At 43.4% G+C, this 24912-nt stretch overlaps 1 protein-coding gene across 1 annotated transcript in view; it reads left to right on the forward strand.

The window, feature by feature from the left end:
• The window catches only part of LOC144820016 (polypeptide N-acetylgalactosaminyltransferase-like 6), a 607986-nt gene that overhangs the window by 380862 nt on the left and 202212 nt on the right, over nucleotides 1-24912 (forward strand). Inside the window, exon 4 of the mRNA XM_078677677.1 lies at nucleotides 18352-18459. Within this exon, the coding sequence (XP_078533803.1) occupies nucleotides 18352-18459 (108 nt within the window). The remainder of the gene's footprint in view (nucleotides 1-18351; nucleotides 18460-24912) is intronic.

The following is a 24912-nucleotide window of genomic DNA, read 5'->3' on the forward strand; positions in this document are numbered from 1 at the left end:
TGCTTAGCTGCAGCTAATAAACCTGATTTTCTACGCCTAACAGAGTGTCTCGTATCTCTATATGACAAGGCAGGTGAACCCGGAGATTACAGACGTGCCCTGCGCCGCTCAGCCCAAAAGGCCCGGTTCTCCAACAGCAGTAGAGAACTTTGAAACAGGAAAAAAGCGGGACCCTAACATGAGGAACTGCCCAAACAATCACGCCAAGTCATGGCTACTGAACTAGTGTTGTTGACGACTAGGGGGGGAATAGACCAGTGAAAGGGAGGAGCCGGTGTAAAGACTGTCCCCCTCATTGACCCCAAAAGAGAATGAGAAAGTGCATCAAGGAATTACTAAGAATGGCATGCTTTGGAACAACATCACGTTCTAGTATAGACTAAAATCAAATAATGCCAACTGCAGTTTGCAGGATGACGCCCTGAAGCGGGGAGAGATCTGCATCTAAGGACCATTCAGGTGTAGAGTCGCAGGCTCCAGACTTCGGCAGAGAGGCAGCGGAGTCCACCGAAGATGGAGTTCCAAGATTCTGAGACAATTTAAGTTCAAGTAATGCCGTCTGCAGTCTGTGGAGTGACACCCCAGAGCGGGGAGAAGTCTGTGTCCATGGACCATTAAGGGGTAAACTCAGTGGCACCGGATTTTTTCAGTGAAGCAGTGGAGTTAGCCGGGGATGGAGATCGCATGGGCTTGAAGGCCACCATCGTTTGTAGGGCTTCCTGGCTCTCCTGTTGAATTTTGTCAGGGTAAGGGGCGACGATTTTAGTTCTCAGGTCATTGTTCTTCTTGCCCCAGCAACTACGTCGGCAGGGGTGCTCACGGCGTCGGGGCTCTTCTGGTGGTGTGGGCGCTGTTGCCAGCCTCTGTTCCTAGAACCAGTCCCAGACCTCTTTGGGGGAATCGAAATACTTAGTGTTGCCATCTTTAATAATCCTCAGGTGGGAGGGGAATAGCAGGGAGTAACGGAGGTCAAGAGCACGGAGCTGCTTTTTTTACTGTGTTGAAGGTGGCTTGTCCCTGTTGTACTTGAGCTGTGTAATCAGGACAGAGGGAGACAGTGGCATTTTGTACCTTGGGGCCTGGAAGTTTGCCAAGTTCTCGGAGAATTGCGACCCAGTCCCTGCAGTTCATGACGCGGAACAGGAATGGGCGAGAACGAGCCCCAGGGGGGACTGCAGGCGGGGAGCCTATGGGCTTGCTCTACTACAAATTGCGGGAAGAGCGATCCGGAGGGCATCCCGCCACTCAGACCCCTCAGAGAGGTTGACCACGCGGACATTGTTATGACATGAGCGACTCTCCGTGTCGTCCACCTTCTCATCTAGGGTGCAAACCAGCTCCAGCACATCTTGTAGTGTGGAGGAGGGATTTTGGGATCTGGGTTTAAGGTCCATAATTGCGGTCTCAGCCTCACGGACCCTGTCTGAGAGTTTATGTCGTTCAGCCGGAGGAGCGTAAAGTTCGAGTTGATAGTGTCCATCTGACCCTCCAGAGAGGTGCGGGTTGGGTCCAGAGCATTACCGATCCGCCCTTTCCCCGCTAATACAGTGTCTAGTTTGGCTGCAGGGTCAGGTTGGCTCACCCCTGTCATGGATGTGTGAGCCTCGTGTGTCTTCCCGGCTTGACCCTCAGGGGGTATGTCGCAGTGGGTATTGGTGTGTTGTCGGCCCATAACTATTTGCTGTGCGCTCTGCATAGAAAGCAAGACCAGGACGTCAGACCCCTGCAACTTTCCCACTCAGGGTCCGAGGTCACGCCCAGGACCGAATCACCCGAGAGGTAATAGCGCTGGAATCATGATTGTAGCGATTGTAGGGCCACTCCCGGTGTTAAATCCCATCCGTATCCAGATAACTCGTGGGTTGCGCCGTGTAAAGCGCACACTGTCTTTGGGTGACGCCCCGGCCATTAGACTGGGAGAATGGGATCCATCTCTTGCGTGGGATCAGGACTGGGAGTCCTGCAAATACTGGGCAAGTGCAGACTCTACAGAAGTTAGGCCAGTCTCTGCCCTCTGCGCTGGGCTCAGGTTGGTCCTCTCACCAATAAGAGTATCACGGTAGCCTCCCATATGTCCGGCAAGCCACCGCACTACTGACTCCACAGTAGGTCCAGGTAGGAGCCCCAGGCCCGACTGACCCCTTGCCCACCCACCATAGGCCAGGCAGAGCAGGCGCAGCTCAAGGGCACACACAGTGATCCCACCTTTACAGCTCAGTGGGGACCCCAGGCCTAACTGACCCTCGTGGCCATCCACCACAGGCCAGAGAGACCAGGCGCAGCTCAAGGGCACACAGCGATCACAGCTCCACTCCCCGGTCAGGTCCCAGACCCAACCGACCCTCGTGACTACCCATCACAGGCCAGGCAGAACAGGCACAGCTCAAGGGCACACAGTGATTCCAACTCCACACCTCGGTGGGAGCCCCAGGCCCGACCGACCCTTGTGGCCACCCTCCACTGGCCAGATAGACCAGGCACAGCTCAAGAGAAATGAAATTAAATGAAATGATTTCGCACTTGTAAAGCGCACGACTACCCGTAGGCATCTCGGCGCTTGAACGAATACCGTCGAGGAACCCTTCCTGGCCTTTCCCTGTGAGGAGCCCACTCCTGGGCACCCCCAAGGTGAAGTTAGGCATCCTCAGCGTTGTTGGGGCCGTTGTAGAGATTAAGCAAGCTATTGCCCAGAGGTGCAGAGTGGGACTCATGATTGGAATAGGCACCGAGGCGAGAATTATCAGGTCCGAGGAAATGGAGCCCGAGACCCGCCGAGGTGGGAATTGAACCCTGGTCCCGGCCAGACTACTGCATCAGGGTCTGCCGCTCTAACCATTGAGCCACACTTCCCTACGAGCACACAGCAATCTCCACTCCACACCCCGGTGGGGACCCCAGACCTGACCGACCCTTCTGGTCACCCACCACATGCCAGGCAGAACAGGCTCAGTTCAAGGGCATACAGCGTTCCCAGCTCCACACCCCGGTGGGGGCCCCAGGCCCGACCGACCCTCATGGCTTCCCACCTCAATACACTGCAGCAACAGTCTCAGCAGCCATGTGGTGACCTCCTCATTGCGCCCAGATGCAGTCCTCCCTGGGCCCGACCAACTCCCGTGGCCCCCCACCCTCGAGCAGGCACTGCAGCCAAAGTCTATAGGCCTACCTGGACTGCAAATATTCCACCAAGTGTCACCAGGCAGACAACTGGATCGACCCTTTCGGCAACGATTCAGGCCCTCGTTGCAGTAGTGATCTGCAGTAGGCCTAGGTGCGATCACCGCCTCCTCACCAGTCCCCACCCACATATGTCTTGCACTCCTCTGGGGCTTCGTCAAGGCAGGGGGCAGCGTCATACGGCAGTCCCGTATCTTCACCAGGACCACCACGAGTTATGGGAACAGCAAGGGTGTTGTGACCACCCCAAACACCCTGTTAGAGCCGGGTTCCCACCGATCCACAGGCCGCACCAGCCGGAGCCTCCGCAGAACATCGCAGAGGCTTGGGAAACCCTCATCTGATGGAGCCACCTCTCCGAAGCATGGTAGGCACGCAGCGAGGTAGGGAATACCGTCAATGAAAGTGGATGCTCAGGATAAACGGGGGATTAAATGCGTTCCGTTAGCAAGACGCGTTGCCATCTTCGGCTCTTGGCCATGCCCCCCTCCAGTCTGACAGATATTCTTTATAGTACCCAAAAGGTGAGGAGGCGTGGACTCTCAGCCCATTAGGACGGGCCATGATTAAATAAGCTTTGTGTTTTTAAACTTTGATTGAATTGTTTTGTACATGCCGTTTTTCTTTTTGATGTATAACATACCCAAACATACCATTTTGTAGTTGGGGCACAATGCCAAAAAATGCCACAGAAATCATACAAACGTACTCAGGAGGTTTCAATGCCGGTGATGCTACTAGCTTCTTGGTTAAAAGTTGTAAGTGTTTTAAAGATGAGCCTAGGGATTTTTTTGTGTTAGCAACAGCTAAATAGATGATTGGGTACGTTTATTAACCGATGATCTTCATTTGGGTTTTTAATCGAGATAAAGTATACAAGGTCTCATAAAACATGTTTCCTTTCCTTTAGAACATGACTTGAATGCTGTATTGTTGTATATTTTGGATATTTGCTTTAGAATTCATTACCTGTTTTGGTGTTCTTTTTTTATTTTTTATTTGAAAAGTGTTTTGTTTTGAAATATATTATTGATGAATTTCCTTCATGTAGAGAGAGAGGGAGACAATTGTACAGAATGTTATTTTTTTTTAAATAGAAGAGGAAGTCGAGAATTTTCAAAACAAAAAATGAAATGTTGCATATGTTAGAGAATTTTGTATGTATAGAAAATTCTCCCAGATGTGAACATTTGCATACATTTATAGCTTTTTGATGGTAGGTTAGCTTTCTCTTTCTATATACCAACTATAACTGCCAAAGGCAGGAGTAACAGTGTTTCCATGATAGAAATAGGATAGGAACACTCATACAGAAAATTTCTGTAAGGCTTTTCCACTTTACCTTTGTAAGTTAGTCATAAGGTTTTCTTTATAAATAACAATTATGATTTTCTGGAATTTCAATGTCTAATGATTCTCTTAAAACTTCAAATTTACTCGAGCAAGGAAGATGCATACCATAGTTAGATAACTTAGTGGAGTGTATCAGTGTTGATTTATAGAACGAACTGCGTGCAAACTGCTGGCCACAGGTTTGTCTGAACATCAGCGACTTTACTCCGCTTCCAATATTTTATCATGTAAAAAGTAAAGACTGCACCTCATTTTAGAGAAAATCCAAAAGAAAACTCCATCCTGACTGCCCCAAACTAGTGAAAATCTATTTTAGAGAATGTATTCAACAAGGAAAACCTTTTTCTCTCCAACAAATTGAAGAACTATCAATCAATATCTGTTAATAACAACACAGCAAAGCGGTACAATATGGCTGCAACCACTGCTTAAAAATTCTACCTGTAAATATTATTTAGTATTTAGAGATTAATTGACTTAAACCTTTTTCTTCAGCTCTCCAGTTTCAATAATATTTCTGTGGTAATTAGTTCCATCATGCTTTCCCCCACACATTTCATCTTCTGCTGTGCCAAAGCATCATACCATTCTTTACTCATTTGTGATATTATCCAGTTTCTTATGGAAGTCCATACCTGGTGTATGCACACTAAAAAACTATCACTTCTAGCAACTACATAACCAGCACCTTACCCACTCAACCCTCCTTAATCGTCACTCCCTACAATACCAACTTACCCACACCGCCACAACTTGGTACTCGCCCAAAAACCTCTGAAGCCAACATTCCACTAACTTAACTACCTCTCCCTTACCACCTTCGTCCACTATTCCCCCTACCCAATTGTCTACCATTCCAATTCTCTTAGGATTAAGCAGACTCCCCTTTCCTCCGTCTTCCCCTAGACCACCCCAACAACTTAGACCTGTCCCCCCTCCAAATTGCCCGACCCCAATCCCCTCTGTTGCATGCTGATTAATTGCAGATCCGCCTCCTGCCACACTACTGAGATTGCTGAAACCATTCTTAGTGAAAATATTGACATTGCATTCCTAACTGAAACCTGGCTCACTGCCCACTCCACTCCCATCCTCGACTTGCTTATCCCCCCTGGTTACTCTATCATTAGAAAAGATAGAATCGAACAAACAGGAGGAGGACTCGCCATAATTTTTAAAATTGAACTTAACATCTCGCTCGTTCATCTGCAAGACCCTTCATCCTTTGAATACCTTTGCGCTGATCTCATTATGCCTGACTCCCCCACCCCCCGGTTGCACACTATCTATCATCCCCCTGGAAATAACATCCCCATTACGGAAGAGTTGGCTGATCTTATCATACAATCATCGCTGTCACATTCTAATAATCTCTTCCTCAGTGACTACAACATCCATTGGAACAAAAGTGATGATCCTACTGTCATCTTATTTAATGATACCATGGACATCACCAATATGACCCAACTCTGCCATTATCTCACCCATAACAAAGGTGCCACCCTTGATGCTATTATGACTAACAACGACCTGGCCTCCCTCTCAAATATGCTTCCAGTAGACTGGTCTGACCACTACCTTATCCTCTTCACCATAAATAGATCCATGACTCACCCCGCCCCCATCAGCTCTTTACCTAGGAAATCCACACGCAACCTTCACCTTATTCCTCCTGGCGAATTGGAAGCAACAATTAAGACCCACTTACTTCTACCCCCTCTCTCTGACAGCACCACCGACTTAACAAACCATTATAACAATTCTATTCTTGATGCCCTCGACCTAATTGCTCCAATCAAACTCAAACAACAAAAAAACAACCCTCCTAAGTCTTGGTTCAATTCTGAACTTAATAACGAAAGACGGACCCTTAGACATTCTGAACGGGTCTGGAGGAATCATCCAACCGTTGACAATATGGCTCTCCTTAGAACTGCTAGAGCCCAGTACAAATAACATATCTTTAATGAGAAAGCCTCCTTTCTACGATCACAAATTGATCAAGCCAGAAATCTCCCTAGAGTACTCTTTAACATTGTTAAAAAACAAACCTCCACTGGCCCTCCTAACATATTAGCCTCTATTGACAGATACGAAGAAATTGCCAGTTTCTTTAAGAACAAAATCAACAAGATCGAACAATCCTTCTCTTCCCTCCCACTCTCACTACAACCTACTCCCACCCTATACACCCTCCCCAACACTCCTAACTCTCCTCCGTCCACTTTTTCCACACCTCTTGATCCCTCTCATCCCCTCCCTGCTCTCCCCCAACAAGATACCTTTCTGAAAATAAGCCCCCCTGCTAAAAACAATGCCTCATGGAATGATTTTAGTACAGTATCTGAATCTATGATCACTAATATCATTGCCAAACTAAAACCCTCCTCCCACTCCAAAGATCCTCTTCCCGCCCTTTTGGTTCAAGAACTTACATTTATCATTGCCTCTATATGGACCAAAATCATCAACTCCTCTCTCTCCACTGGCTGTGTCCCCACCTCCCTTCAGCTTGGTCAAATCTCACCCATTCTCAAAAACACCACTGCTGACCCCAATGACCTTAACAACCTTCGCCCTATCTCTAACCTTCCATTCCTCTCTAAAGCCCTCGACAAATGTGTCCTATTGCAATTAGAGAAACATATCGCCTCCTTCAACCTCCTTGATGTTTTTCAATCCGGCTTTAGAAAGGGATGCAGTACAGAAACTGCTATGCTAAATATCACTGACAACATTCATCGCTCCCTAGACAAAGGGGAATCCTCATTACTAATCCTCCTCGACCTCTCAGCTGCATTTGATACCGTCCACCACCCCACCCTTCTCAACACTCACAAAGACCGGTTCGGATTTGATGGCAATGTATTCAAATGGTTCTCCTCATTCCTTCAAAACAGATCACAGCAAATCAAGCTCAGCCACTTTCTCTCTAAACCTCAACCTGTCTCACTCGGCGTCCCTCAAGGATCCATCCTCTCCCCAACCCTACTCAATCTGTTCATGGAACCACTCACCCTCATCCTCAAACAAGCTAATATCAATTACCACCTCTATGCCGATGACACCCAATTATATTACAAGATCAAATCCCACAAAGACATTCTCCACCTCAATGAGACCTTGACCAGAATTCAAACCTGGTTCCATCGGAACCATCTCAAACTGAACCCAAATAAAACTGAAATCATCCTTTTCTCCCTCAAAAACAACTCCCTTCTCATTCAACTCTGGATAAAGGACATTAAAGCTCTTAACTGCCCACTCTCCACCTCTAATTCTGTCAAATCCCTAGGCATCAGGATTGACCAGAATCTAAATCTCATCCCCCACATTAAAAATGCATCCAAAAGTGCACTTTTCACCCTTCTCCACCTCAAGAAACTTAAATCATTTATCCCAGCAGACGATTTCAAACTTGTTGTCCAATCGCTTGACCTTTCCAGGATTGACTATGGCAAGGCAATTTTTGCTGGCACCCCTAAAACCCATCTTGCTCCGATTAAATCTGTCCTCAATCTAGCAGCGAGACTCATCTCTGATGGTAAAAAATTTGATCACATCTCCCCTGTCCTCAAAAATCTCAATTGGCTCCCAATCGAAGGAAGATCCACCTACCAGATTGCCTGCATCACTCACAAAGCTCTTCACCAAAACACCCCTTCTTACCTTACAACAAATCTACACAAAGCAGGTTGCTCCAGGTCCCTGAGGAGCACAAACTCCCTTGCCTTGATCCCACCCAGACTCAAATGTCAAAAGACCAAATCCTGTGCGTTCTCTGGTAACGCTGCTACAATTTCGAACTCTCTCCCTAAGGATCTTCGCTGCAACCCCTCTTACCCTCACTTCAAAAAGGAACTCAAAGTACTACTTCTCAACAAATACTGAGGTATCGAATGTTACTGACTCTGAAAATTTCCACTCCTCTCTCTTCCCTTGTCCACTCCTCTTCCCACCCCCTCTCAATCCATTCATTTTTCTCACTCCCCCTCTCTTCACCCCCCTCTCTCTCCTAACTTTTAATATTCACTTTCCACTTAATGTTATCTCTCTGTTTCTTTGCCCCCTTAGCCCTGTTGAATGCATTATCATACTGTAACTCTTTTTCGCTTAATTGTTAATTTTATCTCATTATGTTCACCATCCTTGTAAAGCGCTCTGATACTCTGGGGTCCAGTAGCGCTATATAAAACCTTTGAAATAAATAAATAAAATAAATAAATAAATATCCCGCCACACATGCCAGTTCCTCTTCAGAATCCGACTAAAATCACAGAAATACACTCTAGTTTCCTATTCATGAGGCCGCCTCCTAAGTGTAACTTTGCTTTCTTACAAATGTGACTTCTGCTTTCTGACAATTACTCTGTCCACCCTGCTGTTTAGAGTAATTGGTTCACATTAACTACGCGGAGTTGAATTTCATATTTAAGTAGTTCACTGTGAATTCAAATAGGAGAGTTTACAGCCCACTAATTATATATACAAATGAATCATTAAAATTGATTTACAAATGGTGCTTTAGTTCATCATTTATTAATGGGTAAATGTGTCTTAACTAGCAATTTAAGTATATTCTAATTAAGCATATTTAGATGTTTGCAGTTTACAAATTCTGTATTGGAAATGAATAGTGTTTGGAAAGCAGTGTTTTTCCAGTTAAACACCACTTACAAACCATTAGTTTTATACATTGAACATGTTGCTTTGAACTCAATCTGCTTTATTTGGTAGAATAATATATTCTTGGTCACTTAAGTGTAAGTATAAAGACTTCCATCAAGGATGATTACGATATATTGTTCATGCTCACAACTATTTTTGAAAATGTAATCTAGATGTTTATGAATCGGCTTGTTAGGTAAAAAAAAAAATCATACATCAGGTATGTATTGTTTACCTTTCATTTAATGAGCCACAATGAATCCTAAGTATTTACATGACTTAACTTCCTCGACTTTGTTCCCTTCCAAGAACCAGGTGGACTTCTTTTTCTTCGAGTCTACCAAACGTATCACTATGATTTTCTTCAGGTTTAGCTCTAGCCCATTTCTGTACATGTATGTGTTTAAAGTGCATCCATACGTCGCTAAAGTCCTATTGGAGTTTGGCTCAATAAAACTATATTGTCGGCGTACTGTAGGTAATCTATTTCTTCTTGAGCCAGTGTGGGCAGGTGAGCATTGATGTTCCGTATAGTTTGAGCAAGATCTGCAAGATATATATTAAACTGGCAGCCAATACACAGGCCCTGTTTTAAGCTCCTACTTGTGTAGACTTTGTTTATAACACTCTTGACATCTGCAATTTGGACATGTACCCATGGTCCTGTATACAGCTCTTTAATTGCTTTTAAGAGGCTAGTCGGTATGGCATGCAGCCATTTTTTTCCACAAGTCTTCCCATGGCACTCGATCAAAGGTAGACTTGAGGTCTATAAAACAGGCAAATAGCTGCGTTTTTCTTGTTTTGGCCTTTTCTGCTAACTGTGTCAGGGCTGTTAGATTTGTTAGATTTATGAGTATCTAGCAAGCATTGGGGCATCATATATGTAATAGAATAGAATGCTCAGGTGGTCAGTTCTCTTCCTGTAGAATTATATGCACAATCCACTGTTCTCAGGTTTGACTCCTCATAAATAACTCGGAGGGCCTGATTTACTTAGGTAAACATACACTTTTGTGTTAGTTTACTCTTTTTGGCATTGAGAAATTGATTTAACAGAAACTTTATGACTGCGGAGATCTTTTTCTGTGTTGTGTTCTTCACCTCGATGGCGAAATCTCTCTGGTCCTACTATTGCCATCAAATTGTAGCTGGCGAATACCTTAAAAGAGTAAACTTGCAGAAAAGTGTACATTCACCTTTGTGAATCACATCCATAAAGTATATGTCTCTCCTGTAGAGTACTGCACGTAACCCGTGGTTCACAGTTTCATACATAGAAAAGTTTCTCTTGGGTTATTGCATTTGTTAAGACATTCCTGAGCAACATGCCTATCACAAGATGCAATCCTAGTAAAATAGTTCAGTGGTGTATGCACCCACTGTTAATCTAAATATTGATTGATATCAGTTATCAAGTTTCCCCAAAATTATTTGGTATGAAGTGCTACAGAAATTCTAATTTAGAGTCACTTAAAGAGTGCTTTATCTATAATGTGCATTAACAAGACTGTATTTCCCCTGCTTATCTTAAGGGACTGAAAATGTTTTACAGTTGAGCAGCTGGGGGCCCAGAAAGCAAACCAATATCTTTTGTGGTACCCCTTCTCGCCTGACACGCTGCATGCCTAGTATGCAAATGTAATAATATATATTAAGAAATTGGATTAATTGTTGAAGGTGATGACTAATCCCCCATCCTAAAATAATAATCATGATCTTTGTATAGGTAAACCTTTAAAGTTCATATATTAGCTCGAGCTCACCCCTGGTATCCATGGCACAAAGAAGACAGGTGTAACTTAGGGCAATGTCGAGATTATTTCTGCAGGTACAAAAAATAAATAAAGTTAAAAAAACGTACAATAAAAGTCCCTGAATTAGAACAAAAGAGTAAATATTAATAAATAAAATGACATCAACACAACAACAATTCAATAAGGAAAACCAGATATATAAACTTGGACATTTTAAAACAAAAACAGCGCCAAAAGTGTTAAGTGCCTACCACAGTAAAGTAGTTGTGATATACTGGATCCTAGGAGCGATATGAGGGTGACCGCCGTGAAGTATGCGTTGGATACAGAAACCAGATTTAAGCCAGTCAGAAATTTTACCATGGGACTTAGGGCCTAATTATTAGGAGTGGGCGGAACTAATAGAGTTCCGCGGAGTTACCCAAAGACTACATAAGACTCCACAGAATTCCGCGAGTGCCAAAGTTACAGTACTTAGTGCTGCTTGTGCTGATTTTAGCGCCAGGAGCTTGTCCCCTGCTGTAAAATCTCCATGAACTGCACCATACTGTGCGTGAGAGGGCGCTGCTTCTTTCTGCTTCTTGAGTAGATTTTCTACGTGACCGTCCGCATTGGTCTAGTTCTTGATTTTCTCACTGCACTCGCCAACTTACCATGCAGCGGTTGGTGGAGTTTTAAAAAAAACTCTGTACTCCAAGCAGAGTGGACAGTGGGCAAAACTCACTGGACTCAGAATGCTTTGCACGAAGAGTGGAGTTTACCGCCCTCCACCTATAAATTATCAATGGCTAGTTAAATTCCGTCCTGTGGGTAATCCCCTGTTTACGCACGGGACAGAACTAGGAGTTTGGCTTTATTTAATACATCCAATAATCATTGGATGAGTTAAATAACCTAACATTCTTTAAACTTAACAGTAGAAAACATACTTTATATTTATGGTAACATCCAGAATTTGGTGTGTTACATGCTAAAATCTGCATTTCAGTCCCCGTAAACTCATCATAGGTGTCATGTATTGCACCCAATTTATATTGTACCCTGTGGTATCAACTTATAATCAGGCCTTTAGTTTAAAAAAATGGAAGTCCAGAATCTTCAGCGGGGCAAAGCATCAGGCTGTAGCCAAACAGGGCTCCACAGGGTCAGATGTCCGTTTAGCATGGCCCCCGTGACTGTTGCTTTTAGCAGGAAAAGCTTGGAGTGAAAGAAATTCAAATTTCAAATCCAGGGAATTTCTCTCTTCTTCTTGATACATTTGGTTCCTTTGACCGATCAAGATTTCTATGTTCTCACTTAATCATGTATTCAGAGCTTCAGCGGGGCAAGGCTGCAGCCTATATCCTAAGAGGGTTCCACAAGGCTGGATTCCTTCCGTGAGTTCCAGCTGATTTGAAGCTGCAGAGAAGCTCTGAGCGGGAGACACATAATCTTCAGCCAAGTAGCAATGCTCCTTGGGAGTATGGAGTTCACAGGGTGGTCTTGTCCTCTGAAGAGCTTGTATTTTTCCCAGGTTTTTAAGGGTGGTAGGAGAAGTCAAGGGAAATACAGCCATGGGATCTAGGTCCTCAGTAACAGCATTTGGAGGGCAGGATTCACTCCAGCAGAGGGCAACAGCAGGGTCCAGTGCAGGTTGAGTTGGAACTCTTCTGCTGGATAGTTGCAGAAAAAGGCCCCTTCAAGCTTGTTGTGTACTCGTAACCTGAACAGGAGCTAAACCTTATGATCCCTGGACTTCACTTCTTTGTCCTAGTTACAAGAGGGAGCAGGTCTAGGGCTTTGATGTCTTTAAGGTCACAGACAGCAGCTTGAGTCCTCTGCTGATCTTCTTCAGGTCCAGTATTATTCTGAGAAGGGTGTCCAGGGATGCCACATATATGCCTGCCACTAGCTTGTGAGTTAGGTGATGATTAAAGCCTCCCTAACCAATTGAGTGAAAGTTCCCAGGGGTAAACCAATGTTTCTGCCTCCTCTACTGCAAACAATTCCACAGTATACCCCTCACACCTAAAATCCAAAATGGCAATTCCCTTTGCCCCTTGTGTAGAGCTTATGTGCCCACCCAGAGGTGTGACTGGGGTAAGATCAGCCCTTCCTCTGTGGTTACCGCTAACGAAGCCTAAGGGCAGCTTTCCCCCATTGGGTTTAGTGCAGGCCTGATTTAATTATTAAAGGATGGGCCTGCCCACGTAGTATCTGACAACTGCTTGAATTTGACCTCTGACATCTGCACGTGGGGGGGATGCTTTGATGCAAATTAAGGTCCTGGGTACAAACCAAATGGTCATCATGCCAGAGGAACAAGAATACCTCCCAACACCCAGGCCTATGTCAGTGTGTGGCAGCAGTTTTCACACCTCATTCAGTGCCATTTACCAGTTCGAAGGGTCATGCAATTTATCCTTCGGGATTTTCAGACAGAGAAAAGTTACTTTTCCTAAATATTTTTAGAAATGTGACTTTGCCATTATGGTGGACTTTTAATAATTATGAAGAAGTGATATTGCATCATATTTGTAGCTGGCCCCTACCTTGAGATACCACAATGAATATTTCTCCTTAATCTTTATCTGTGGGCCAGCCAGTTGTCCTACAGTGAAAATAGATGTTTGAGGCTAGTCAATGTAAGGCTATGTTAACATACATTTCTACATGTCCTACTTTTAAATACCATGCCAGCTGCCTTAAGGAGTCTGGCTTGGAATTTTGTGTAGTCACCCGGGGTGAGAATAGATTAACCAAATGAGAGTTTCAACAATTTCAAGTAGTCTTGGAGCTGGGACAACAGTTTTATGATTCTGATGAGCATGGACATTTATAATTGTGTTGTTTTGCAACATGGCCAATAGTGGTATAAAGACTAATAGATTGCATTTTGTTGAACGTTGAAAATGTTATTGACATACACATGGTAGATGGTACATTACTACATATATGGATGAATGCCATTAAAAGTACAAATACTATCCCAAATATTTTACTAATAATTGATTTGTGTGGTGACACAACTTTGCCTTTACTTTTTGTAGTGATGCTCTCACAATTTTAATAGACCTGACTTTTATGGAATACACCCAATATTTGGTGTTACGCATATAGGCAGTATAAGGTTTTAGCATTCAGGGCTTGCTAATGCACACACTGTTGATAGGTGCCTCCAGTAAGCCGTGTACTACCCTGCTTTGCTGCTCTGAGAGCCAAGTGCTAAAGTGGGGTATGTGGTTTATATTTTAAAATTCTGCTTATGGGGGCATGACACTAATGGTAAAATACCCCACTCATTACAATTGGTACCCAACAATCCATATCTGCCCTGTGCCACCTCATCCTTATTTCTTACAGTAACAGTTCTTGACAGCTAGTGGTTATGTTTTTAGCTTTATAACTAAACTTCGAAATAGGCAGTGAGATACACATTGAAGGATTGTCAATAGAGCATTTATGGATAACTCCAACTCTGTCACCAATTTTGCATGCGTGGACAGGCTTTAAAATGGAGTAATGCTAGGAATGAGGATGTCCAAGACGGATTCAAATGTTTCCTTTAGCCATGCTTCTTTCAGGAGCATTCGAATTAGATAAAGAGTAGAATTCTGTCAGTAATCTTAACTCTGAGTATTTGGTCTACATTTATGTAGAAGACAATACGGAAAAGTTTTAAATTTTATTCCTAAACGTTCAAATTAATATCAGATAGAGCTGTTCCCTGTGCAATGACTTGGGATTATTGGTACATAGGACTGGCTGCTTGAATTGCAATCAATTGTAATCACATAAATGTTCAAAGATATGTTTTACAGAGAGTAACAAGGAGGATCTAAGTGATGCTTGGTTCCTTTCTCTGTCATGGTATGGTTTGCATTTCTGAGGGTTTCTAATCTTGAATAATATTTCTGGGCAAAAATTATTTGGAAAGAACATCAAGGGTTGGCATAGTGAATACACGATTTTTAAATCTTGTTAAGGATGCTATCAAGTTTGCTTTTAAAAAAGCAGTCGGTCAATTATACATTTTACTGTACAAATTGCTGTTGTGTAGGGGTCTCAAGGTTTTGCTTTTCTGAAAACCAGATATTGTCAGATCAGCAGGATATATGTGGAGAGTCTGGCGCATTAGAGGTAGAGAAGTAGTTTTGTCTTGATCCTGGAATTGTGAACTCGGTGCAATGTGGGAGATAGGTATGGTATCATAGGAACGTGTTCCCTGTATTTTAGAGTACATTTGAATCTGAACCACCAAATGGGTGATGGATGAGTGAGAGGAGAATTAGTTATCATTAATACGTTTTGTTTCTGATGTTCAGACCGATATTCTAGATTTGTGAATATACAACAAAGGATGTTTTTTTTTATATATTTCAAGAATTCCTGTCAAATAAAAAGCACTTAGTAAGTTTAGGCAACTCAACATCTGATCCCACATCCATACTCTGTGGTGTTCCTCAAGGTTCCATTTTAGCTCCAGCCTTTTTAAACACCTGTATGGAACTTCTTGGATGAAATCTCAATTTATCAATATGTGCATAATACCCACCTGTATCTCAAATCTCATCATTCGGAGACATCCACATCTAAAAAACCTTCCTCTGAAATCTTAAACAATGGTCGTCCCATAGTTTACTGAATCTCAAACCTGATAACACTGAATACAATTTCATACACAGATCTAATGACACCCATTTATTGATGCTTTCAAACCTACAGTCAATTGGGTTCCTATCATCACCTGCACACAAGATTGCATTTTGGCGATTCGGGCTAGATACTCCATTAACCTGTCCTCAAATAGTGCGCACAAAGTGCATGCAGCCAATTCAATAATATACTCGTTTAAAACATTTTTGCCCTCTCTGAAAATCAGACTAGTTTTTCAGGGTCTTGTTTGTTGCATTGATTGTGGGAATTCCACAGCAATCGGAATGCCTAAAACAAACTTTGAGCCCATAAAAATGGTTTGTCTCTTGGTGGCCAGACTGGATTCTGGTAGATAAAAAAATCAACCACTTTACTCCTGTCCTAGGAGACCTGCATTAGCATCCTTTGGAAGCCATGTCCCAGTCTAAAAGCACATGCATAATTTATAAGCACTTCATAAAAACCATCCAGACTACATCTATAGCTTACTAAAAATGATCTAGTGGTCTAATAGGACTAAGGAGCAAAGCCATTTTTCCTGTTAAAAGCAGCAATTTCTTATATAATTGGGATGCAAGCCAGTCTTTTTCTGGGACTACTCGCCATTTGGAATGTTTACCAGAAGGTGCCACAAGTGCAAGGACATGCCTACGTTTGGGAAAAAAAACTAAAGATACATTTATTTCAAAACCAAGATGTAAAATATTCATCTGTCTTCTCACAATGTTCTCCCATTCATTCGACTCCCATCTGTAAGATTTACACTTCTGCGGTAAATTCCCATTTGTTTTCCTCTCTTCTATCCACTCAAACCCTTGCTGCCTTTTTGTTTCCACCAAATCTTGACCTGCTTATCAAATGCTCTTTCCTTTACCTTCTCAACTGTCTTCCATCCTTCACTTGTGTCCTGCAATAAACTGTTTACCTTATTTGTACAGTTAGATTATCACCCTACTGCCTCTGTTTAGTACTTCTGGATCCTCAATTGTCTTCCCTAATTCACTAAAGGGTTAACACTCTTTCAGTCCTTAGATGTTTCATCTTATAGCTACTCCTTCACTCCAATGTGTCTTCACTACCCCCTTTCCTTTTGAGCAAATTTTCCCTTCTCCAAACCTTTATTTGTACCTCTCTTTCAATAAGTTTCAAGGCCCAAAATATCACTCATGAATTCATCCTGGTTTATGATTAAGCAGATCAATTCTTCTTAATGTTCAGCAACAGATATATTTATATTGATATGTTGATATAAGCTATTGATTATGCTGCACTATATTGAAATGTAAAAATAAATAAATGAAAGCAAGACAACATGCTATCATTGGTTCAAAAATATATTTCACAGTTTATGGTACACCTCTGCCAGTGAATAATGAATAACTACGTCTAAGGGGCTCTTTACGATGGCGAACGGACTACAGTCCGTCCGCCATTGTTCCGGATTTGGGACCAGCTACCTATGAGAAGGCCTCCCCACAATCCAAATTATGATGCGACTGCCACCATGGGGTCGCATTACCTATATTTTGCATTGTGACAGGGATGCATTCAACAGCCCCCGCAGCAATGCAAAAATAAAATCACTTGCATATCCCTGCACTATGTGGCAGGCACCATGCGGTGCCTGACACATGGTGCAGGGATATGTGGGGGGGCACCATAGGTGCCCCCCAGTACCCTTGACCCAGTCCCAGGGATCAAGGGGGCCGCTATGGACCCCCAAATCCATTTCCACCATTTGTTATGCTGCGGTTTGTCCGCTGCAAAATGAATGGATGAAAGGGCGGGGTATCCTAATACCTACAGCGGTGCCTGCAAGCCACTGCCGCAATGTCGGGCTATGTTTCAGTCCGACAGGCGGTTGGGAAAGGACCGCCTGTCAGAACCATGGCGTACAGTCCTTACGTCCGCCACGCATACCCAATGATTCCCCCTGCCATATTGCAGGACGATGGCGGAAGGCCCGCCACCGACCGGCTGTCTGTGGCTGGCCTTCCACCATCATAATGAGCCCCTAAGTGCTTTGAAAGCATCAGTACAAATTATATACATTTCTGGCTGTAATAAGACAAACCTGTTAAGCTTATCATGCTTTAAAAACCTCCCATTTTCATGATTGTCTCTGAGATATTACTCTTCTAATTTCTTTGCATCCTCGCATTTCTGGGTAACTAGAGCTGCAGCAAGAAAATCTGGTAGAATGAGACATTAAAAACTATTCAAAACTCAGAATTGCAAAGGAAAATGTTATGAAATCACTTGCATCATCGATGAAGATAAATCTAATTCAATCTGTTAAACGAAGTATACATTTGAATTATAAAATAAGCATGTTGATATTTTTTGGGGAGGTGAGAGATAATTACAGACTGACTTTTCCTCTGTATTTCTTTTACAAAATCTTGTGGGCCAGGCGGTCTATGATTTCATTATCAGTTTTGAGTAAAGAAAGGCTTTAACATTCTTATTGTGGACTTATAAATGAGATACTCAGCAGCACATTTGGTGGGAGTGGAGGAAAGCTTGAACAGCAACCTTAACTAATGGTCTTGGGACTTTTACGTTTTTGTGTCATGTGTCATAATTCTGGCCTCCGTTATTGATATAGCTTAAGAACATATATGTACTGTTCCACTAATAATATGGTGTAGTACCTTAAATTTAAAAATTTGATAAATATCCATGCACCATGTTAATACATGTTTTAATAACTCATATGTCAATCAATATCTCTCTTTAAATGTGTGTTTCTGTCTCTTAGGTGTGGATGTGTGGTGGTGCCATGTTTGATGTACCCTGTTCAAGAGTTGGGCATATCTACAGGAAGTATGTTCCTTACAAAGTTCCTACAGGGACCAGCCTGGCAAGAGTAAGTACAGGGACTTTAATAAATTGTTCTTTTTGGAGAAAGTGCACTGCATTTGTGAGATAAAATCGACTGAATTAGAATATATGTTCACTTTGCTATGTCACTGTGAAACTGGACATTTGCTGATGGAGGTCAACAGCCCAGTATATGGCCTCTATTTTGAATCACAATATCACAAAATCATCAATGCTAGCAATACTCTAAAGTTGCCAACATTTTTGTTCTATTAATATATCAAACCTATACATATATAATTTGCCAAATGGTTACTTACACTTAGTTGTCCGAAATCAAGGACAGGATTTTTTTTATATGGAAAAGAAACAATGTCATGCAACAGTTGCTTTGTTAAAATGCTGTTGAAACTGCACTTTTAATAATTGTTCTTTGCTGATATTATCAAAGAAACATCACCATTTATTTGGCCCTGCTATGTCAGTCCCCCATACCTTTTCCACTTGCAGTATTTTAATACTTTCCCTGTAAAATCTCTCTGTAATTTTTCTTCCTCCTGTAGACTGCTATTTTCTGCCACTTTCTTGTGCTGCATTGACCATGCCACAATTTCTCCCCAAATCTTTTATATTTATTTAGCAGGGGGGCTACAGAGCAGTTACTTTTTACCTCAATTCATTCTTGACCACTTCACGATTGGTCTCAGGCTAAAAAAATTGACTGTTATTTGCTGTCTGCCTCGCCATACTCTTCTCTATAGACTCTTACACTGGACTGTAAGAACAGAAGGGAGGGTAATGGAAATGATGATGCAATGTGCTATTCCCTCCATGTAACAATGTGTGTGTACATAGGCCCAGATGCATCAAACAAAAATCCGCTCGCAAAGGGGCAGATTCTCAGAATCTGCCCCTTTGCGACCGCTATTTTTGCATTTGGGATGCATCATCCCAAATGCAAAAATCGCTAATTGAGAATTCGCTAAATTGCGATGATTTGCTTTTAAGGAATCTCAAAGTGAGATTCCTTAAATGCAATGCATGAAAGTTTTAAAAATAGCGAATTCGCTAATAGGGCACTCAAATGACCATGAACTTCATGGTAATTTGGAAAAACGTTGAAAAATGCACTAAAGTGCATTTTTCAAAGTTTCATGTTGCGCACACACGCCCTAAGGGCATGTGTGTGCGCAACATATGTGCACAGATCAATTTCAGCGGTGCAACAGGGTGTCCTTTGGACACCCCTGCACCCTTGAAATCGCAATCTCAATTTGCGATTCGCTAATTGCGATTCGCAAATTGAGATTGTCTTCCCATTCATTCCTATGGGCCTCTAGGCCCATAGGAATGAATGGGGAGGTATTCCTTAATTGTGACTCGCAATTTGCGAGTAGCAATTAAGAAATTCTAAGAAATCGCTATTTTTTTAGTGATTTCTTGATGCATTCCATTTTGCTATTCCTTAATAGTGAATCGGTATTTTTCGCTATTAAGGAATCGCAAAATGGGTTGTTGATGCATCTGGGGGATAGTGAGGTAATGAAGTATGCTTGGATAAGGAGAGTAGAAGAGGGACACCTTGAATTATTTACATTGTATATCACAGATTAATAGGTTGATTTCACATACATGATAGTCACAAGGAGCTGTGACCATTCTAAATTATACAAGCCAGTCTTCATTTGCAGATTAAGGGCCATATGTATGAACACATTTTCCCATAGACACAGAATGGGTAAAACCCTTTGATACATCTGGCCCTAACTGCGGTATGCATGTTAACGTTTGTTGCAAGTTGGTGTCTATAACAGTACCTCACAGCTACTAATTCATGCATGTACTTAGAAAATCGAATACCTAAATATGTGTTTAAGACTTGGTACACTTTTATGTCTGATGCTTTAAACAGTGCTCTTGTAAAGAAAGGATTAAATAGAAGAAATATTCATGCACTAGATGCTCACTAAGTAATAATTTAAATTGGCTAGCATAATAGCACATTTTGAGCATGGCCTATTGACAATGGGGCGACTAAGTTTGTTTGTCCTTAAAGAAATCTTCACACAACATTCAATGCCTCCATGTTCTAGAACAACTCTAGGAAAATTAGATCCCTGCCTAAACCTGTGCCAACCCATTTCTGATGCCATATCAGAGCTCAAAGTCATCTACCACGAACTTAAAACTAGATCTACTTGCTGTATCATTGAAAAAATCAAATCCCATATACTCCCCGTTTTCCCATGCTACTGTATAGCCAATTTATAGGGCCCCACAATGCATGTTATTTTGTGGCCTGCAGACCATTATTAAGCACCCACCTGTAATTCTCTGATTCTTGTGGATATGCTCAATCATTGACCACGGAAATACTCTGGAGGAAGAGTTGCTGTTAGAAATGGGGGTCATTTCCAACAGTTTCCATAATGGATGTTTCTTGAAACAGTAGTGAGATGCCGGATCATGGTCTGCCAAAAATGCAGTAGGAAAGAAGCGAGCTACCTTTCTCAGGTGCCTCTCTTTAGCCATTGTCTTGTCTTAAATTGTTACAATCTACATCAGAAAATGTAACTTCATGGGTAGGTGCATAACCAAGCAGGAGGAATGATGAACAAAATTCAGAAAACTCCTACCAGAGTAAAATGGCATAATTTAACTTACTAGGTAGCTCATATCACTGCCTATTCTTTTGGCAACGGAGCATAGTTAGAAACGAAGACTGTGGATGTGGTCATGTTCCATTGCTTTCTGCAGTAAGTTTCTCCTGATGATAAAAGGCCAGAGCAGACAGTCTTTCCTTCTTGGCTTCCCCCTATGCCCCAAAGAATTTTCTGCTCCTAAGTCATATTGCTACTAGCTTCTGATAAACCCCATTTATGTATGGCACATGTGAACCACAATGCAGGAGTCAACCTAAAGCTCCACATTTAGCAACCCTCGTTTCACAAGTTCCCTTCTTCCATATATCATTGTCAATTGCAATTGCTTAGGCATGAGTGGCTCCAAGCATCTCTGACTAAACCGGTCATTGAAAGTAGTCCTACACTGAACCATAGAGCAGCTTGCACTGAATCCTGATCCCATCATGGCTCCTGGCAAAGAGTGGTTCTAAGCCCTCCACTGAATAACATTCAATAAGGACCTCCTGAATCAAGCGCAGCCACTTTAAATATTGAGCTTGTAAGTGACATGCTCTAGCAGCAGGCATGTTCCCTGATTTAACAAGATGGTGCATTTATCAACTAATCTCCCTATCTGTTGTCTGGCATATGTCAGTGTGTATGAATTAAACCACCTTTTGACACGGGCAAAAGTGTTTTCTTTCTCTGTACCCAAAATTATTGCTTGGCAATTTAACTGCTTAATTAATGGAATGCATTGTTCCTTTATCTTTCTATGCTGCAGGAACATGTGGTAGCACCCCCACAACCCTCTATAATTCCAGTCTGCTTTGGAGCCCCGTGGTGTACAAAAACTTATACCTCAGTGAATCAGATCCTTGTGAGAGGGTACATCTTAGATTGTCAACCAGTCCATGCCCAGTCAAATCGACGAAGTCAACGGGTACATTTGATTCTGCTTGCCCCTCACACACACTACAAATAAATTACTGCTCGAGGGAGTGCTGCGGACGGTGAGGCTGGTCCCAGGAGGGGCCGGTGCAGGGTAGGGGGTAGTAAACTCCAGCTTATGGCCGAACGCAGGTAAGTAAAGAAAGACTTAAAACGAAGTACATTGCGCACGCTGCAATGCCATTTGGCGTTGCAGCATGCTCAATGTAATACATTTTTTAAATGTATTTCTTTACTTACCTCCGTTCGGCTGGATGCCAGAGTTTACTACCCCACACCCAGCCTCTCCCCCGCCCCGGCCCAATCCACCGCCCCGCAGCACTCCCTCGAGGAGCCGCTACTGCCCTGAACCCTCCCACAGGCATTCATTTTGATTACCAGAACTAAGTGCGGCTTTACAGTCCGGAACCTGGCCATTAGCAGAACAGCAACGACTACTTCATTTTCCAGACCATTTTAAGCATGTTCAATTTTCACCTTTATCAGTTTGTTAAGTCATCTTGTTGAATCATGTGTAGCCTAATCCCAGCACTGAAACGTTCAACAAAGTAAGATCAGGGTGTCGTTTGACCACTGGTTTCCTGCTTTCATTCTGTTGGAACTGTGCAATGTGAGCAAGAGTCTGATGACCAGGACAAAGAGGAGATCATCAAAAAGATACAAGTTGGCAGAGTCCACTACATCCTGTCTAAGTAGGTTTGAATCTTCTTAGGACTTTATCTGGAACAAAGAATGTTCATAAACACTTTTACTCGATTATGAGAGGCTACTAGCATCAGGCTGCCTGAAGAGGTTGCATGAGAAGGAAAAGAAAGAGTGGGCAGGTTTTCCAGGGACAAAGTGAACTGATAAATTGATGTCTCGCCCAGTCTTAAATCCAAAAATCTCATTTATACTAAGCTATATTGTGCCATCTGGTGTCCTTACATATAGATAGGAAGTAAAAAAAGACTAAAGGTGGTAAAGTGAAACACCTACAAAACCACACCATATCCCGCGTCCTGTACACTTTAAACTTCAGCAGCAGCAGCAAAGTAAGTCGATTAGAGAAAGTGTTTCTTGGTACATGTAAGTAGTCTCTTGGCTCCATCTGGAGAGCAACTGCACTTCCAAGGTGCTGCATACTCTTAGGCTCCTACAATTATGTGCCTTCTTTCAAAGAGACTATTTGATGCTAGGCAATGATGCAGTGCCATCGAGATGTTATACACATGCTGGGAAGTTGTGACACTACATTGTCATGGACATCTCCTTTCCACCTGTTAAATACTACAGTAGCAGACTGACACCCAACTCACTGGCATAGAAACAACCAGATTGCAATGTTTTAATTAAATTTAACATCTCATCGTAGTTGGGCGATATTCGTTTTTTAGGTCGAGGACCGTCGCACTGCGTAGCAGTGGGCGGAGCCGAAGATTTTATGTTTCTTAGAGGGGGCTTGGAACCCGCCCCTCTTCTCCATTGGTTGGCCTAGTAAATGGTGGCAGCCATTGGAGGAGAGGGACGTCACTCGGTTCAAGCCCCGTCTTTTTCGGATTCGGGGGCGTGTTTTTTGCGTTCTTTCTATCTGTGATGTCATCCGTCACTCAGCAGAAAACACGCCCCCGATTCCGAAAATTTCGGAGCTTTGCGGGAGCCATTTCTTTTTTTTTGTTTTTGTTGTTGCTGCTCTCTTATTAGCACACAATGCAAGAATTAAGGAAGTCGCACAGGATTGCAGGATGTTGCGCGACCCTGCCGAAACTTGAAACCCAACCCGGGATTCACTACGATCTCCCCCCTGTGACCAGGCTAATTTCCTCCCTAGTTACCGTCACAATACTACTGAAACTTGAGACCCAACCCGGGGTTCACTACGATCTCCACAATGTGACCAGTCTAATTTCCTCACTAGCTACACCGTCTCAACATTACCCCCAACCGGTTAGCCATGTGGTATCAGAGTGCCTCGCTCGAGCTCTCTTATTAGCTCTGCGGCAACGCGCTCCCTGGGAGTGCCTATGACGCGTTTGTCCTTCCTCAGTGTTCATGCCGCTCCCGGTGATCTGCAGCTGTGTTGGTGAGAGCTGCGACTGCGAGCCGAGACAGCGGCTACTCCCAGGACCTCAACCCCGCCGCCCGCGGCGAGAGAGACAGCAGGGGGTGGCGGACTTGGCAACCATGGTGAGCAAAGGATGCCGAGAGGGTCACCTGCAGGGGTATGCTTGATCAGGAGGGTGGGAGTAGCGGTCGTATGAGGAGAGAGGAACTGTATCGCAGGCGGAGAACGTCCCTTCAGCTTCCACTGATGCCTGCTTGATCGGAAGCTCAGATGGCTGGTTCCGCGATGCGTACCCTATGATAAAAGGCGCCTCCTACCCGTGAAAGCAAGGAACACAGATTAATCCCACAGCAAGCATGCTTGCATAAATTCCGTATCCCCACCCCTGGCCCCTGACCGCTCTCCACAGGAAGGAGTCGTGCAGCCGAGGGGGAGGGGAACCAGGGTTGAACATGGGCAGTGTATTTGTAAGCCCCCTAAAGTGTACATCTAGGACAGTATCCCCTCTTCACTCTTCCCCGATCTGTGTTTGCCATCTACTCTTTTCTCCTCCGCACGAAGTTCCTGACGCCCTTACTACATAGGCATCCTCATCCCCTGCTGCAACCTTATGCCTTGTGTTATAGATGCCATCCCGAAGCTGAGACGCCCCCTCACCTAAGCCTCAGATACAAATTGCCCCAACAATCCCCCTCGCAGCGTGCACCAGGGCCACGTAGCACACTACAAGTCTTCAGCTAAATTTGGCACCAACCACTTTGGCAGAATTATTAACTAACCACTGAATGGTAAGGAGAGTATCGGAGCACTTGCGGTGCCCCCGTGCGTTACCGACTGACCACCCTTGTGACTATCAAGTGCTTAGGCCCAATCCCAACCT

Source organism: Lissotriton helveticus, chromosome 2_1, assembly GCF_964261635.1.
Source record: "Lissotriton helveticus chromosome 2_1, aLisHel1.1, whole genome shotgun sequence".
NCBI classification, from domain to species: Eukaryota; Metazoa; Chordata; class Amphibia; order Caudata; family Salamandridae; genus Lissotriton; species Lissotriton helveticus.